We start from the raw sequence: 18,335 nt of genomic DNA on the forward strand, positions 1-18,335 counted from the left end.
GGCCAAGTTCTTTTATGAAACCCTTATTTGATTATTTGAGGAAATTACTCTAACTTCGAAAGTTCCGAAATTTTGTTTGCGTTTTTTTATACAAATGACGACCGCATAGGACTAATATTAAATGAGAATTAAATTGATTTCTTTTTTTTTTCAATAAATTTTAATAATTTAAATTATTAATCATTTTTTATTATTTCTCGCTTTCTATGTGTTGATTTTAAATTGTATAATTGGATAAATAAGTAAATACAAAATTAGCAAAATTATTTATGATTTAAAAAAAGATTTCGTCGGTTTTTGTTTTACCATCTGGGTTTCTTTTACATTTTATTTCTTTGTTTGAAATAGGTATCTATTTTTTTCTAAAAATCATTGCAATATTACGCTTTTAAAAATTTATTCTTAAACATACTGTATTTGTATTTAGTTTCGCCCAGCAATTCTTATTTTTCTTTAATATATCCAATTAATTCAAACATATATTAGAAAGTAAGAAATTTGAAAACCAAATTTTATAAAAAATGAACTATAAGTATTGTAAGATCATTATACAAATGCAATACAATCTAAGGTTTTTAGTCAGTACCCTCATCCTCGGAACTATCAGTCGTGAAATCGCTTGAGTTTTCGTGCTGTTCATTATTTTCAGGCTCCGATTCACTAAGATCCCATTGTGGGTGATCTGTAGGTGGGACGGGCGCTTTTTTAACGTCCAATTTCAATTCTTGTTGTTGGTCCATGCCCAAATACGAGTCTAAAGAAAATTTATTTATTTGTAATTAATCGTATTCAATATATGCATACACATTTGTTTCCACCGTACCTGATCTTAAACATACTGTAAATGTATACAGGCCCGGCCAACGCGGTGCTGTAAATTTCAACTGTATTTCCTCCTTATCCACCAGACTTGTGACGTGGTAGGGAGCTGTGAGTAGCGAGCGAGACTTACGATCGCATATATATGTCCACCAGTATTCTTGTTTCTCTTCCGGGAAATAAGGACAGTGTACTGTGTGAGATATACGGGATTTACCCTCAAGCTTTTCACGTTTATTAAGCTTGGCTTGTAGTCTCTCCCAAGCTTCATCGTCGTCATCATCATCATATGTCTCACTCTTATTATTTTGTGGTTTGTCACTGTCTGATTCATCGCCCGAGCAATCTTTCTCCTCCACATCGCTGGCATCGGCCTCAGAGTCAGAGTCGTCATTATGCTCGTGACTATCAGCATTTGTAGGTGCCGTAGTTTTGCTTTGCGCAACGGTAACAGGAGGTGCTTTGCGCTTCTGATTATTAGCAGATTTCTTACCTCCCTTACCACCTTTGCCTTTACGTTGTTTACCCCAAGCAGATTGTTTTTTAACTGGTACTGCAGCTACGGCAGAAGCACCTTCTTCTTCATCACCTCCACCACCGGCTGCTGCTTCATCGTCATCCCTGGAAAGAAAAAGTATTTGTTCCGTAAAATGAATTTTTAATGGACACATTTATATAGTTATAATCAATAAACTAATGGTGAACTAAGCAGCATTAAGCTCTAATTTTCTATTCTATTATAAATGAATTAATTGAAAAAAAATGGTAGGTACTTACTTGATACCTTGTTTTTCTGGTACTTTGGCATCACCAAATAAGGTCTTCATGTCTTTACGCACTAACGTTACCGTAACAGTTACTATTGCGCCAGCAGTTACAACATTTGTATTCTCATCATCGATAACTAATAGAAAAATATACGTATTTGAAAACAGATGGTTAAATTTGAAAATGCTTATTATTTTACCTTCGCAGCGAATGGAGAAATCAATCAGTGGCAATTTCCCCAAAACTCTCATAACATTTTCATACTCAAAGTCCGAGAGACTTTTTAACAGCTGCCTACTTTCGTCGTGTTTTAGTTGCGCAAATTGCTGCAAATTTTTAATATGTCTTTTTTTGTTGATATAGTAAAGATGCTGATCTTCAGTGAGATGAGGTAATTGAAGTAGAGGAGATTTATAGTCCCACAAACCTTGAATAATCATAGGAGACATTTTCATGCAGTTTTCTATGGTCTCAATACTGGGAAGACGAGGAACTCGTCTCGCATACGCCAACATAACTAATTGATGTACACAGGACACCATTTCTTGAATAAGGTATGGACACTTTTTAACAATAAATTGACGATCCTTCTCTAATGTTTCTGGATTAAGAGGAATACGTGAGAGGTGAGCATGTAATATAGCGCGTGCTTTGATCGAATACATCCTACAGAGAGGGTGCTCTTTACACTTTTCATTTAGATTAGGCAATTGTCGAATAAGCTAATGAAAAAAATATATATTTTATTTTTAAAACACATACAAGTTTGTTAACAGATCATAATGTACTTACTACTGGTACTTCTTCGTTGTCCGATTGTCTTTCGACGACTTGTGAGTTGTGTCGTTTATCGAATTCTAAACTAGCAGCAAGTATCATAAGAGCGCGCTTCAATAACATATGTGGTGTTTTATGTATGAAATAGAAATACATCTGCGAGGTATCTAACAGAACTTTATCACCTGAAAAGCGTATTGAACGATACCACCACATGCCTACTACAGATGGCAAAGCTACCATAAATATCAAGCCATATAGACCAAGTACCCATACGGAATTTTCTTTCTCGACGATCCATGATGGCAAAGCTATGCCAAAAGACATTGCACCGGGTCCATCAGGATTGCCATATTTCTCATAATTCTGCTTGGCTGTTTCGTCTGTGAGTGCCTGATACGCCTTTCGCAACATCATGAAAGATTTTTCATCACCAGTTGGTTTATCTGGATGTAGGACTCTTGACAATTCACGATACGTTTTCTTTATCTCCTCCATGGAGGCGGTGGGGGGCAACTGTAGAATTTCGAATGGATCGAAACTGGCCATTTCATAATCAAATTGTGATACGCGATATGCAAGTAAGACAAGCAGTGCCCAACCAAATACTAAACACAATTTAATTAGTAATGATTTCAGCATACGATAGGGCTCCGCGGCCGCCAATATCGCTTTTTTCTTTATACAGTCTGGGCATAAGCATTCTTCCTTCAGTTTATTAACATCTGTAAAAAAAAAAAAAAAAACAAAGAACATCATAACAAATACGTTTGTGAAAAGTGGTCAATATACTTTAATATCATATGTAGCATATTAAAGATAGTTTAAGCTAAACTAATTATATGCAAGTGATTTAATACAATTAGTTAACGATTTATTTAACAATTATTAAACGAGCTTTTTCAACTCGCTTATGCACTATGCATCTGTGTAAACTTGGCAAGAATAATAAATGTATCTAACACATATTTCTCTACCCCGCATTTCGTTCATCACATGTAATTGTCAGCTTAATCAGGTAGTTAATTCGTCAAGTCGGGCTTTTTCATTATTACGCTTGGCATTCGATTCACCGATCTTGACACATCGTGATAATTTGATGTTGTTGTTAATGCTACTTGCCGCTTTCACCAAGTACGATGACATTGCTTCTTAATAGAACGTGTCGACTGCTGTTATGCTTATGGATTTCCGCAGAACTACTGGATGGTGAATATTTTACATAGGTGTATGACACACTGAACTTATATGGAAATATTCAGTGGAGCAGTCACTACTTTCAATAAAAAACTTACCTTCTTTTTTCTTGCGTGGCCAATAATAAATGGTTGTGGGTACAAGAATTAATGCGAGGAATGATAGGAGGAAATAATAAAATGTTCCACCACTTTCATCATACTGGAATTTTTGCCCCGCCATGCTAACTTACAAACTTTCTCGACTTCTTATTTTACAAGTTTCTATTGATGCACTTTTTAGATAACAACAGGTGAATTTAGTATTTGCGACGTGACGGGGCAATGATTTTGTTTTAAGAATTGTATTTTTTTTTAGTTAAAATTAAAAATAATGTGAAAAGATTCTGCGCCGCGAACAAAACAGCAATCTTCATTTCGTTGTCTATTGACACGTCTGTCTCAAAGTGTGTCAAATGAAACGTCATTTTATGCTTAAAGCGACATCTAGTGGAATCTAAAGAAACCCATTTGAATTGAGGAATTTTTGGAAAAAGAATCACCACCGGTTATTCTATTAATTTACAATGGTTAACTACAATTTAAAAAACGGTGATAATAAAAATTCAATTACATTTGAAAAAGTACATAATTTGATTGGAAATACTGTGAGTATCTTACACAGTCTTTTGTATTTATACCTTTTTTTTGTGATTATAACAAATGTATTTAATATATTTTGCAACAATTATAAAAATTTATGGAAAACCAAATGAATATTGAATAGAGTATCTATCACAGAGCAGAGGCCTATGATCCAACTAAAATTTTAATTATTTATATTAAACCAGTCAATGATCACTGCCTGAAGTCATTTGTTTTAGTGCAAAAACTAATTATTCCAATTTTTCCTATTTTATCGAGACCACATACATTTTCTGGTCTAAGAAAAAGTTCCCGGCGTGATACAAAACTGGCGCTACCAGAATTCATTCAAGTGACTATTTCCTGCTTTAAGATCTTAAAAGAAATTATACTACAAAAATGGTATCGAAAAGTTAGAGTTCGTTATAATCAGCGTATTCATGTATTGAAAACTTTATAGGGTTTGAACTATTCGTAATATATAGTACATAAAGTACATTTACTACAATATATATGTACATTAATCGAGCTATTCCATTTTTTCGTCCTCAATCTTGTCTTCATCTTTATCGCTACGTATCAGGCACTCCTCGTAGGTCCATTTCGGGTATACCCGCTTATATAGATACATAAAAACTGTATCATAAGAACGGAGCTGCCCATCGAACACACATTTCATGTGACCATGTGTTCCCAAGGATTCCTTTATATGACCCAAACGCCCACATTTTGTGCGTAGTTTAACTGGTTTGAAATAATCGACATCTTCTTTATTGAAGAACATATAACGGACTGTTGCCGATTTGCGATTGATTCTCATTGGATGTCCACTTAAGACAATTCGTTTCAATACTACTCGATCTGGATTACACGAAAGCACACAACCGCGCGCGACCAGTGCTAAAGTTGAATCTGGATTTAGTTTAAAAGCTAGTACAGGAGCAGGGGGGAATTGAATTGGCGCGAAGAACGTAGCACAGACGGTTGTGTGTGGCCGGAAGTAACGTTCATACTGAAAGTAATTAATAAATAAACATAGGTTTAAATTGACTGTTTTAAGTTGTCAAAATATTTACTTACTTTGTGTTTGTCTCCATTTGTATGCTGACTGAAAATTGGATTTACAACAAAGCGGCGATATCCACATTGTATTATTAAAGTCTCTTTCGACTTTATTGGAGCCTCAGAATCAGGCAGCCGCTTAAGCACAACATTCATCACTGACATCTGGTGCTCATGTGGTAGCAAACCATATATGACAAGACCTTTGGTTTGACGAGCTGATATATAGGCCAACCATTTAGTTTGTGGTACATTTATGATGTATATGGTTACATAGGCGCCATGCTAATTAAATATTAATATTATTAATTAAAATATATAATATTTTAAGAAAATATTTTTTCCAATACTCACCTGAAATCCATCAACTTCCTTAGCCTCAGAAATAATTCGACGTTTCGTCCGATCAAAGTTTTGAAATTGATAAATGCGCGCATAATCGTAAGGTAAATTCTCCTTCACATCCCATGGTGAGGTTCTGATAAATTATAAATTCACAATACATATATGCAAACAAATATGAGTTATAAAAATCTTTTTACCTAAACGATTCCAGACCACGGTATTTTTGGAAGCGATCTCGCGCTTCAACATCTAGTGGTGTATCGATTTCATCCGGCCACAATTCATCAAGACGAGCTTCCTTTATTTTTTTCAAAGTTTCTCGTTCTTCATGAAAGTCCATTTGGAGATCATATTTTTCGTCATTTATTGCAGCATCTGATACCGATGCTGTTTCCACAAACTCTTCTGTATCTGAATCGGGCTTTTGCATTTCTCCGTCGAAAGATTGATTTTCGCATGACATGAATTCATCCTCATCTTCGTTTTCTTCATCTTCACTACCACTCATGTCACTATCATCGCTCATATCATCTTTTGCTTCAACCGCTTCAGCATCTGGGATCCAAGCAGCCTGATATGTACTCCACCCTTTAGGAACACGTTTGACTAACTTAGTTTTCTTTGTTTCTTCTTGTGCTGCTTTGATTTCCTCTTCAGTTGGCCATGTCTGTTCTGCATCCATAGCATCTGGTATATTTTCTTTTTGCAATGTAGTTTGCTTCTGCTGGTCTGCTACTCGAACTTGCACTTGTAAATGTTCAGTCCGTTTATCTAATTTAAAAGCATCATGTGTGGAAACTATTTGTTGCATTTGAAAATCTCCCAATCCAGGAATGTGTACAAGAGAATTTTCATTAAGTGGTGCTCCACGCAAAAATCCAGTTACTTTCAAAGTAATATTATCATCTAATTGATTTGACTGAGCTTCAATTTCAATTTTATCACTGAATAAGTGCGGTCTATTTGTTTTATTTGGAAGAACATTCTTCTTTTGTCCACCAATACGACGCATAACGTTGAGACCTTCGGCATTGGTATCCAGTTGCATGATTTTTTCTTTTGGCAAAACCTTTGATATAAATTTCTGAACAGATGCCTTAACATCACCACGTTTTTTAGGGTTTATTGATTCTAAATCCATTAGTGCTACTATTGGTGAGGGTATTCCTTGAGCAGATATCATATTGAAAATCCGGTGACCCCACCGATCAAATACCTCATCTTCCCCCATAGCCGCTGAAGTTAACAGTAAGGTCGTATCACAAGCCTTTAAGTAATCCAACACTTCTACCTCACTTCCTCGGCCAATTGGTGGAATAATGAAAGAAAATCTTTGCTTGAAACGTGGTAGATTAATATAGGTAACTCCAGTGTCTGCCCTTTGTACAACAGCTTCATCATCACAACTCTCTAATATAGCTAAAGCTGATTTCGCGTCAATTTGTTGATGCATTGGCAATATGCAAACCATGAATGGAGCGCTGTGCTGAGTTCCTAACTGTAGTTTTTCTAATCTCGCTTCTTCTCGTTTCTTTTTACGTATCTTTAAAAAAAAAATATTTATAAATTTTAACATTATTATAAACTTGTTTAATATATAATTTACTTGATTCATTTGGTGTCTACGCTGCTCTCTTCGTTGTTCTTGTTTGTGTTTATGCGACACCGCTTTAAGTGAAACCCGACCCTTCAGTGCATTTTCTATAGCTCCTTTCGACCGATGTCGACCAGTTTTGTGAGCCTTGTTTGTTTGTTTTAGCGGCCCAGGCCGATGAAACACCTCAGACATTTTGCCAGATTATTGTATATAGCAATAATACAAACAATAAGAAACTAGAAAATATTTAACAAAATACCATGTGTTTCGAATGAAAGCACGTTCACTGGAAGAGACAAGTGTCAGAAAATAAATTGTCAAAATGACACATAATTGTGACAGCTTACAAAGATGCCATGTAAGAGTTTTTAATTAGCTGAATGTCAGAAAGGGATTTATGTGAACAAAAGTTTCGGTTAGATTTATCTATTCGACATAAGATACTGATAGAAACTTTAACGGGAATTTTAGTTAGCGCTCTTGAGAAAGCGCCTTCACATACAATTTTCTTAGCTTTACGTGACACTTCATATTAGAACAATAAAAAATATGAAAGTTGCCCAACATTTTGCTTGGCTTCGCGCCGAAAACTTTTTCTTTCTAAAAAATTCATAAAAGGATATGTCAGAAGGAACGCTTGGATTTCCGCGTTACACTGTAATAAAAATAGTGACTGGTGTTGAGAATAACGAAAAGAGATGAGTTTAAAATTGTCCAACATTTTGCTTCGCTTTGCTTTGCGCCGCTTTAGTGTGAACGAACTGTAGAAGCATCTATATGTCTGTTGTTTCTGTTCGCTGTATCCGTTGAATTTCAAATAATTCTGCGTATCCGCTCTAACGGAAAAAGGAAAATATTTTAAGTATATTTTGCATTAGATTGATCCCAAATATTTAAAAAACGGTTAATAAAGCTTTGAATATTTATTTTATACATTTAATTGTTTCAGTTTTTTTCTTTTAATTAATAACTTTTTTTGGCAAGTAATTAGTATGTACTAGTGATAATTCCCAGTTACCACCGTGTCTACATCGATTTGCACTGTGCACACATTGTGCGTGCTTGTGTATTATCGCGTACGTAATCGTGGACATTAAATTTGCCATCATCACCATTGACGGTGCCTCGACACTTCAATTGCCTGGAAATAAAAAAGCAAAAGTGTTTGTTCTAAACTTGTCTAATAAAATCAGCAAATCTGATGTTATCAATTAGTTTTAAACTCTTAAACATCTGAACTTCATTATTTGATAACTCACCTGGCCACAGCAGAGAAAGCAAGTTCTACATTCAATCCTGTTTTTGCCGATGTTTCCATAAAGGGGACATTGTGCTCACGTGCTAGACGTTCGCCATCCTCACGTTTTACTTGTCGTTCACTATTGCTGCAGTCTGCCTTGTTACCTGCATTATATCCATACATTTTTATAAGATATTATACTGTATTTAGACTTATGAGATCACAATTGAAAATAATGTAGAAAATTTTGAGTCTATTATTATTTCTTATGTGGCATATGGGTTGAGGCTGTCATATGAATTAAATCGTATTCCAAATATTATTTTTATATATTTTTGCTATCTTTAGTTTTAGACCTTAGGTACAATACTATTTAGTGCCTCTCTGAATTTTCCCCAGACTGCTCCATATCAAATATAATTTTTTCCTTTTGAGCAAAAAATGAGTAAAATCGAGCCAGTACATGTTTTATGCGAATCATCCATCTACCTCGATTAAAGACGATAACATCAAAAAAGTTAAAGTAATAGTGCTTGAATCGTTGGCAGAGAGCCAACAGAGGCTCTCAACATCTTGTTCTAGAACCGCGCCAATCAGATGCTTGCTGAGTAGCCTACATACTAATAATGCTAAAGTCCAGTCAAGCTTAAATTAGATAAGAATCTCGGAATTCGATATACCCATTTATATGTCTGTAAATACTTGTACATTTTGCCGACATATAAATGGGTATATCGAATTGCGAGGTGAACTTACTATAATGACTGGACTACTACCCCTGTCGCTTTATGAATATGATGTCAAAACTGTCCAGCAAACTAGTGAATGGTGCTCCAAAAATGTTCTGAAACCGAAATAAAACTCGTTGGAGGCATCGAGAGCCATCCCAGAACGATAACATGTGGAGAGTTATAAGACAAATTCGATGAAGCGTTGACATGCTTGTTTTGGTTCAGAAGCCCATTTTGAAGGCGATAATAAAGATTTGCGTCAAGGTTTTTTCAGTCCGAGTCAAATTTGATCAGATGGTATACTTAGCACTTATGGGTAGAATCAGTCTCTTATATGTATATAAAGTTTATATATTTTAAGAAGTATTAAACGCAAAGTAAACAACCTGAAATAATCACCCTATATCTACACATTTATGTATATTTCTGCTTGGCTAAACTAAAATTAAATAAAAAGGTATAATATACATATATGTATGTATGTATGCATATGGATATATATGTATGCGTTTGAATACAAACCAATAAGCACAATCACCACATCGTCCTGAGTATAATCTCTGATCTCGCCCAGCCAAGCGCGAATGTTGTCGTAAGTGGTTTTATTGGTGACGTCATACAAGAGTAGAAGTGCTGCGAAAAGTAAAATATTAATAAAAAAAAACACTAAAAAATCTATTGAATTTTTTTTTAATCTTCTCAACTCACCGTGGGCATCGCGATAATAGGTGTGTGTGACGCTGCGAAATCGCTCCTGACCAGCTGTGTCCCAAATTTGCAATTTGACGCGTGTGCCATCCACAACCACAACTTTGTTCTAATAATTGCAAAAATGTGTATAGATAAAAAGCTTAGACATGTACAGTTATATATTATATACATATGTATATACGTATATGCTGTTTACTTATAACGAAAATACATATAAATTATGTTATTTGTACTAAACACTGCTGGAGATACACACATGGTATTGAATACAGGGTTGGCAAACAAAAGCAGTATTCATTAACGTCAACGAAAGCTGTATTAGTAAAAATAGGACTCACATACATGCCATTAAATAGCACTTTGGCTTAATTACACACGATATTTACATATACGACATTCACACCCTGTATTTAACAACTGATCAAATCTGACTCGGACTGTCCATTTCAAATGCGCGCACAAACCGTATCGTTAAAATTGCAATAAATATTCAAGAGTCCGAGTCAAATTTGATCAGATCCATAGAACATTTACAGAAATATTACATACGAACTACTTGTTATGAATTTTTATGTGGTTATAGATAACTTATAAAATTCTTAGAAATATAAGTCGTCGGTGAAGGATTTGTTTCATGTTAACTTTTTTCTAAAAGGTTGTATACGGCGGTCCGACAAGTATTTACTTTCTTGGCTCAAACACAAATTAATTTTGTTTTGAAAAAAACAAGAAAATATTAAAATAAAAAATAATTAAAAGTTCTATACGCTGACTCTTCACTTTTAATGGCGATCGTTACGATTTGGACGGTAAGTGCCGATTTGACAGCGAATTACACAAAAAACCACAACGCACTTGGTGGAATCACTTACTGGTCGCTACGTCGGATTCTTTACATTTGGACCTGTCCGGCTTTTTTGATACCAAACTTGAAAGAATAACTTTCGGGGCATAACCAGGGTTAAGTTGAATAAAAGTGTCGTCACGAAGAAAATGTATTTAACAGAAAATATATTTAGCAAAGGGGGTAATAAGTTGAAACTTCACGTTCCTTGTAGGCTAAGTACTTATCGGACCCCCTCGTATGTATATTTAAATCAAAAGCTATTAATTATTTTTAATAATCAAACAGTATTACAAAATTCATTAAACAACAAGAAAACATAATAGAACTTCAACCAACTACCTGGGACTGTTAGGGTCTTTAAAAAGTATTGAACTCGTTATATTAAAGGAATGTTAATTGAAGAAAATGAAAACTTTCTTATTATTTATACCTTTGAGTTTTGAGTATTTAAACGTTCAGCATATTTTTGATCCAACTTATTTTTTTTTATGAGATAAAAAATATTATTAAAAACCTCTTTATACATATAGTATCTCAATAAATTTAACCCGGATTCATCCATTCTACTGTGCTCGCAAATTGAATCCATAAATATTTTTTGCTGAGGACCCCACACACATCAAACGCGTTATTAATATACTGATAATGAGACGTGGGTTTTAGTAATATAACTTCAAAACTGTTAACAATGTTCAAAAATGAGCCACAACCGAAAATAATTACAGAATTCGTTGAAGACCACCCAGCCAGGTTTTGAAAAAAATATATGGAAAGTTGGATTAACCGTTGTCATGCTTGCATTGGCTCAACAGTCAAATTTGAAGGTGATAATTAAGATATGTATTAAATTACGTGAAAATTTTGGGTTTTTTGGTTAGTCCGGGTCAAATTTGATCAGATGGTATGTGAAATTATAGCGTACTGATACATCCGTTTGCAATTTCCACTACTAATTGAAAATTAAATGTTGAAGCTCGAATTATTCGACAAACACGAATACATGGCGTATGAGTAACCTAAATTATCCAAACTGCGTTTTATATAAAAAAAATCCAATTACATATATGTACATAAGTGTATATGAACTATAAGCTCAGAAATTGGCAATGATGATAAAGTGAGGCATTATATATAACTAATCATAAGTCAACGATTGTTCAGTTTATTCCACCATTTTTAGGTGATTCATTTTAACATTTACATATATAATTGCTTATAATTATCATATCATATCATCAATATTTACTCTTGTCTATAAAAATTAGAACATACAAGTAGATACATACATACGCGTAAAGAGGAGAACACACAAATAGGTACGTACACTAAAGTTAAGAAAGACACGCGTGCAACAGTTTTGTCCATTTCACATCAGCCCTGATGACAGTTGACAGAGCCGTTTCTTACCCGATAATCAATGCCTACTGTAGTTATATAATAGTGTGGCATATATTTTCCATCATAAAATCGTATGAGCAGACAAGTTTTTCCAACACCAGAGTCACCCAACATAATCACCTATAGAGCAGCAATTAATGGAGAGTAAAATGAAGAACAGACAAAATAAGTTTCAAGTTCCTCAAAGAAAAAATATTTGATTGATAACTCTCATGGAGGGGCAGATAATATACATTTTTCGAAAACAGACTCACTGTGAGCCAAAAGCTCTTGAAAGGTGGTTTAGTCTCTTTCTTTTCTTATTATATTTTATATAGAGATGTGTGACATTTTTTTGAAAAGTCAATGTTTAAATAGAAATTTATTGAGAAGGTAACTGCGAAATCAGGGGGTTTTCCTATATGTAGGATGAGATATGGGTTCTCATATACAGACCCCTACACTTTTTTTTGGAAATAAATTGTGCTGCAGTAAGTTTATATTACTTTCTTATTCTACTTATCATTTTTTCAGAACTTCGAAGCCTTTGGCGATCTTAAGATGATCAAATGTCAATATCTGATTTGGGAAAGTAAAAACTCTTTATATTTTGAATATTTTTTAATAATATAATGTTAGAATTTAAGGCATGATTATTGCCTTAACTGACTCCTCTAAGAGATGTGTGAGAGTATTCGTTTAATGCTTTCATATTCAATTTCATTTTTAAACCGTTATATGAAAAATGGTAATGTTCACCTTGGACATTTATATAGGTTACGAAAAAGTAAGCAAAAAAAACAGGACTCTTTGACTTCACCTTTCCCATCATGTCGTATTCCTCCTCACCATCAGCATAAGTCTTGACGTTGCTGGTTGGTGGCGCCACATGAACATTCGGCTGTGTACCCAATGAAACCATACGCATTAAAGCACGCCCGGCCTGTCTACAAAATGTTGCACCATCCATAGATCTGGAGAAGTTAGGACATGCCGCAGTGGTATCGTGAGCGTTGCAAGTCCTTGAAAGCTCCCCAGTATTGTGCATCATCAATCCGAATGATCGTGTCGATTGTGTCAAACTACTCCTGCGCCGTGCAGGTAAACTACTATCGGCAGTCGGTTTTAAATCAGCACTGGCAATGGTGTGGTGTCGTGTAATTTTTGTGTTACCGCTATTTTTGGTGCCTTTGAAACAAACGCCACTATGTAAACTGGTACGCCGTAATTGTTGTAATGGCTTCGTGGGTAATTGCAACTGTTGCTGTACTTCCTTCTCCTGATAGTAGTGATGATGCTTAACGATACTTGGGCGCCGCAAATATTCATCATCTTCATCGTCTGAGTCTGATGTGACATTTATGCTTTTGCTGGGCGCATTTGTGGCATCCGTGCTCGGTTGCGACTGCCCGGGGATATTGTATTGCCATGTAGGTTTGTGCAGGGACTCACGCCGCGGTATGTCGTTGCTGTCATGATCGGTGTCACCGCTTTGTGCGCGTGTATTTATTGGCATTTTTGTGGCAGTTGATGAGCTGCCTGCTGGTACGGAAGTGGGATGAGATGTGGGGTGGGGAGTGGGCTGACTGACGCGGCACACACTTGATGTACGGCGCATTGTTTGTATGCACTAAGGAGATGTTGTGATTGATGACTAGTAATTAAATTACTCGGCGAAGGTTTGAGCTTTTTGTGCTTGTGTTCTTGATTTCGTTTGCTCTAACCTAAATTATTGACGTTTTTGGGTGTGAGTTGGTTTTGTGAGTGATATTTTAATTATAATATATTTATGTATGTACATTAGTTAACTTTTTTGCAGCTTTTGTTATGTTAAATATAGATTAGTACTAGATGTTGGTTGGAAATATTTAGTAAAAACACTTCGAAGTTAGTAACGTCCTATTCTAGAGAATAAAACTTATTATGGTTGTAACAAAAATACTTTTTATCTAGAAAGTCTACGCTTGTATTTTTGTCGATCAATTTCTGTTTCTTCGGGTCTGCTCCTTGACCTTGCTCGGTGGAAGAGAAACCTACAAGTTTTCAGTCAACTTCAAGGAACTATCTGATTTTATGAGAAGCTCTTTTTTCAATCGCAGTTGAAATAACTTACATATTGACCGATATCTGGAAAAGGTCCCGTGAAAAGAGAATCGACACACACCACCTCTTCGACTATTTCAAAGCTGCTTTTGACAGAAGGAAAATGACCTGCCTTTATGCCGAATTTGGTATCTCTGCAAAACAAATACGGCTGTGTAACCTGATGTTGAGCAATACCAAAAGCTCTATCGGAAACGAGAAGGACCTCTCCGAGACGTTCGATAATAAACGACACCTCAGAAAAGGCGACTCTCTATCGTGCGACTTCTTCAATCTACTCCTGGAGAAAAAAATTCGAGCTGCGGTTCTGAATAAAGAAAGTATAATCTTCTATAAGAGTGTACAGCTGCTGGTGTACGCTAATGATATTGGTGAAATTGACCTCAACAACCGCGCTTTTTGCTTTCTCCAGACTGAAGAAGGAATTGAAGCGAATGGATCTCGTAGTAAACGAGGCCAAGACGAAATATCTCTAGTCTTCAAACAAACAGTCGTTGCATTCGCGACTTTTCTTCCTAGTCACTTTTCACAGTCATAACTTCGAAGTCATAGATATTTTCGTCTATCTGGGAACCAGCATCACCAAGAACAACGTCAGCCTCAAAATCCAACGCAGGATATCTCGTGCCAAGTGCTACTTCAGACTGAATAAGCAATTGAGAAGTAAGGTCCTCTCTCGTCGAACAAAGACCAAATTCTATAAGCCACACATCATCTCCGTCCTTTTATATGGCGCAGAGGCATAGACGATGACAGCACCTGATGAGTCGACGTTACGAGTTTCCTAGAAAAAGGTTCTGTGAAAGATTTATGGTCCTTTACGTGTTGGCTACGGCGAATATCGCATTCAATGGAACGATGAGCTGTATGATATATACGACGACATTGACATAGCTTAACGAATTAAAAGACATTTTCATTCTTGCAGAATATCCACTATTAAGATAGCTTATAAAATTCTTCAAATAAAAGCGACTACCAACCACTCTGTCGAAAGTTAACTGTAATCCAGAAAAAAATTTTGAAAATATTCCTAACAAGTTGAAAACTATTCATAAGAATATGTTAATTGTTTAGAAGAATGGAACTTGTGGAACTCTTCACTTATCGAAACACGATCACAGGTCTAACAAAGAAAGCTGTTTATCACTATTTGATTATTATTGTTGTAATATTTTATGAAATTCTTTGAACACTGACAGTAAGCCCTTAAAATTGTTGAACAAATAAAAGCTTATCTGAACTTGATTTATCACACTAAACGCTCACTAACAAATTATTATTTGATACTAAGTTCAGCAGTAATATAATAAGTACTTATCAACTTAGTGCTTATTTTATTTACAATATCAAATACTCGTAGCTACACAAGTGTAGTATTTTATTAGCTTCTCTGGCATACATGCGCTATATAATCAAACAAAACAAGATAGTGAACAAATTATGCACATAATCTTTTCTACTCATTAAGCTATCGCCGTAGATTTTCGCAATATTGCCATGACATCCGCCTTCGCAACGCTGCTCACAGTTGTGAAGTGCGTCCCAGGTAGTAGGTAATCAAGCGTTGCGCTTCCCGCCAACCACTCTCCACCGCGCCATGGACCCTGGATTACACGAAAGCACACAACCGCGCGCGACCAGTGCTAAAGTTGAATCTGGATTTAGTTTAAAAGCTAGTACAGGAGCAGGGGGGAATTGAATTGGCGCGTAGAAAGTAGCACAGACGGTTGTGTGCGGCCGGAAGTAAAGTTCATACTGAAAGTAATTAATAAATAAACATAGGTTTAAATTGACAGGTTTAAGTTTTCAAAATATTTGCTTACTTTGTGTTTGTCTCCATTTGTATGCTGACTGAAAATTGGATTTACGACAAAGCGGCGATATCCACATTGTATTATTAAAGTCTCTTTAGACTTTATTGGAGCCTCAGAATCGGGCAGCCGCTTAAGCACAACATTCATCACTGACATCTGGTGCTCATGTGGTAGCAAACCATATATGACAATACCTTTGGTTTGACGAGCTGATATATAGGCCAACCATTTAGTTTGCGGTACATTTATGATGTATATGGTTACATAGGCGCCATGCTAATTAAATATTAATATTATTAATTAAAATATATAATATTTTAAGAAAATATTTTTTCCAACTCTCACCTGAAATCCCTCAACTTCCTTAGCTTCAGAAATAATTCGACGTTTTGTCCGATCAAAGTTTTGAAATTGATAAATGCGCGCATAATCGTAAGGTAAATTCTCCTTCACATCCCATGGTGAGGTTCTGATAAATTATAAATTCACAATACATATATGCAAACAAATATGATTTATAAAAATCTTTTTACCTAAACGATTCCAGACCACGGTATTTTTGGAAGCGATCTCGCGCTTCAACATCTAGTGGTGTATCGATTTCATCCGGCCACAATTCATCAAGACGAGCTTCCTTTATTTTTTTCAAAGTTTCTCGTTCTTCATGAAAGTCCATTTGGAGATCATATTTTTCGTCATTTATTGCAGCATCTGATACCGATGCTGTTTCCACAAACTCTTCTGTATCTGAATCGGGCTTTTGCATTTCTCCGTCGAAAGATTGATTTTCGCATGACATGAATTCATCCTCATCTTCGTTTTCTTCATCTTCACTACCACTCATGTCACTATCATCGCTCATATCATCTTTTGCTTCAACCGCTTCAGCATCTGGGATCCAAGCAGCCTGATATGTACTCCACCCTTTAGGAACACGTTTGACTAACTTAGTTTTTTTTGTTTCTTCTTGTGCTGCTTTGATTTCCTCTTCAGTTGGCCATGTCTGTTCTGCATCCATAGCATCTGGTATATTTTCTTTTTGCAATGTAGTTTGCTTCTGTTGGTCTGCTACTCGAACTTGCACTTGTAAATGTTCAGTCCGTTTATCTAATTTAAAAGCATCATGTGTGGAAACTATTTGTTGCATTTGAAAATCTCCCAATCCAGGAATGTGTACAAGAGAATTTTCATTAAGTGGTGCTCCACGCAAAAATCCAGTTACTTTCAAAGTAATATTATCATCTAATTGATTTGACTGAGCTTCAATTTCAATTTTATCACTGAACAAATGCGGCCTATTTGTTTTATTTGGAAGAACATTCTTCTTTTGTCCACCAATACGACGCATAACGTTGAGACCTTCGGCATTGGTATCCAGTTGCATGATTTTTTCTTTTGGCAAAACCTTTGATATAAATTTCTGAACAGATGCCTTAACATCACCACGTTTTTTAGGGTTTATTGATTCTAAATCCATTAGTGCTACTATTGGTGAGGGTATTCCTTGAGCAGATATCATATTGAAAATCCGGTGACCCCACCGATCAAATACCTCATCTTCCCCCATAGCCGCTGAAGTTAACAGTAAGGTCGTATCACAAGCCTTTAAGTAATCCAACACTTCTACCTCACTTCCTCGGCCAATTGGTGGAATAATGAAAGAAAATCTTTGCTTGAAACGTGGTAGATTAATATAGGTAACTCCAGTGTCTGCCCTTTGTACAACAGCTTCATCATCACAACTCTCTAATATAGCTAAAGCTGATTTCGCGTCAATTTGTTGATGCATTGGCAATATGCAAACCATGAATGGAGCGCTGTGCTGAGTTCCTAACTGTAGTTTTTCTAATCTCGCTTCTTCTCGTTTCTTTTTACGTATCTTTAAAAAAAAAATATTTATAAATTTTAACATTGTTATAAACTTGTTTAATATATAATTTACTTGATTCATTTGGTGTCTACGCTGCTCTCTTCGTTGTTCTTGTTTGTGTTTATGCGACACCGCTTTAAGTGAAACCCGACCCTTCAGTGCATTTTCTATAGCTCCTTTCGACCGATGTCGACCAGTTTTGTGAGCCTTGTTTGTTTGTTTTAGCGGCCCAGGCCGATGAAACACCTCAGACATTTTGCCAGATTATTGTATATAGCAATAATACAAACAATAAGAAACTAGAAAATATTTAACAAAATACCATGTGTTTCGAATGAAAGCACGTTCACTGGAAGAGACAAGTGTCAGAAAATAAATTGTCAAAATGACACATAATTGTGACAGCTTACAAAGATGCCATGTAAGAGTTTTTAATTAGCTGAATGTCAGA

The 18,335-nt window shown here is 35.6% G+C and overlaps 3 protein-coding genes across 5 annotated transcripts; all 3 read right to left on the minus strand.

Moving 5' to 3' along the window:
* Positions 1-294: 294 nt before the first annotated feature.
* LOC105228013 (translocation protein SEC63 homolog) lies at positions 295-4,007 on the minus strand. Its single transcript, XM_011207616.4, has 6 exons — positions 3,660-4,007; positions 2,380-3,089; positions 1,787-2,309; positions 1,597-1,723; positions 824-1,440; positions 295-754 (listed from the first exon to the last, which is right to left on the minus strand). Exons 1-6 carry the CDS (start codon positions 3,781-3,783, stop codon positions 576-578), a joined length of 2,280 nt encoding a protein of 759 aa, XP_011205918.2. The 5' UTR covers positions 3,784-4,007; the 3' UTR covers positions 295-575.
* Positions 4,008-4,597: 590 nt separating this feature from the next.
* LOC105228014 (pre-rRNA-processing protein TSR1 homolog) lies at positions 4,598-18,257 on the minus strand. Of its 3 annotated transcripts, none has more exons than XM_049458282.1 (5): positions 17,957-18,257; positions 5,789-7,134; positions 5,601-5,724; positions 5,265-5,531; positions 4,598-5,196 (listed from the first exon to the last, which is right to left on the minus strand). In XM_049458282.1, exons 1-5 carry the CDS (start codon positions 18,137-18,139, stop codon positions 4,714-4,716), a joined length of 2,403 nt encoding a protein of 800 aa, XP_049314239.1. In that variant the 5' UTR covers positions 18,140-18,257; the 3' UTR covers positions 4,598-4,713. The 3 variants fall into 3 exon arrangements, with proteins under 3 accessions (XP_049314239.1, XP_011205919.2, XP_049314240.1); XM_011207617.4 differs by lacking the exon at positions 17,957-18,257 and adding an exon at positions 7,198-7,493; XM_049458283.1 differs by lacking the exons at positions 4,598-5,196; positions 5,265-5,531; positions 5,601-5,724; positions 5,789-7,134 and adding exons at positions 15,558-15,955; positions 16,024-16,290; positions 16,360-16,483; positions 16,548-17,893.
* LOC125778842 (ras-related protein Rab-26-like) lies at positions 8,097-13,895 on the minus strand. Its single transcript, XM_049458287.1, has 6 exons — positions 12,915-13,895; positions 12,125-12,235; positions 9,868-9,976; positions 9,682-9,792; positions 8,448-8,592; positions 8,097-8,329 (listed from the first exon to the last, which is right to left on the minus strand). The coding sequence occupies exons 1-6, from the start codon at positions 13,710-13,712 to the stop codon at positions 8,215-8,217; spliced, it is 1,389 nt and encodes a 462-aa protein (XP_049314244.1). The 5' UTR covers positions 13,713-13,895; the 3' UTR covers positions 8,097-8,214.
* Positions 18,258-18,335: the final 78 nt, after the last annotated feature.

The sequence above is a fragment of the Bactrocera dorsalis genome, chromosome 5, assembly GCF_023373825.1.
Source record: "Bactrocera dorsalis isolate Fly_Bdor chromosome 5, ASM2337382v1, whole genome shotgun sequence".
Lineage (NCBI taxonomy): Eukaryota > Metazoa > Arthropoda > Insecta > Diptera > Tephritidae > Bactrocera > Bactrocera dorsalis.

Bases quoted from the DNA above. Each gene is read 5' to 3' on its own strand.
- LOC105228013 (XM_011207616.4), bottom strand. From the start codon at position 3,783: ATGGCGGGGCAAAAATTCCAGTATGATGAAAGTGGTGGAACATTTTAT. The intron at 1,441-1,596 runs GTAAGTACCTAC...TTTTCTTTCCAG, and splicing joins CCAGAAAAACAAGGTATCAA to GGATGACGATGAAGCAGCAG. The intron at 755-823 runs GTACGGTGGAAA...AATTTTCTTTAG, and splicing joins TACAGTATGTTTAAGATCAG to ACTCGTATTTGGGCATGGAC.
- LOC125778842 (XM_049458287.1), bottom strand. From the start codon at position 13,712: ATGCGCCGTACATCAAGTGTGTGCCGCGTCAGTCAGCCCACTCCCCAC. The intron at 12,236-12,914 runs GTGAAGTCAAAG...GCTGCTCTATAG, and splicing joins AATACGACATGATGGGAAAG to GTGATTATGTTGGGTGACTC. The intron at 9,977-12,124 runs GTAAGAAACGGC...TGCAATTATTAG, and splicing joins CAGTAGGCATTGATTATCGG to AACAAAGTTGTGGTTGTGGA.
- LOC105228014 (XM_049458282.1), bottom strand. From the start codon at position 18,139: ATGTCTGAGGTGTTTCATCGGCCTGGGCCGCTAAAACAAACAAACAAG. The intron at 7,135-17,956 runs GTAAATTATATA...TTTTTTTTAAAG, and splicing joins GTAGACACCAAATGAATCAA to ATACGTAAAAAGAAACGAGA. The intron at 5,725-5,788 runs GTAAAAAGATTT...ATAATTTATCAG, and splicing joins CGTGGTCTGGAATCGTTTAG to AACCTCACCATGGGATGTGA.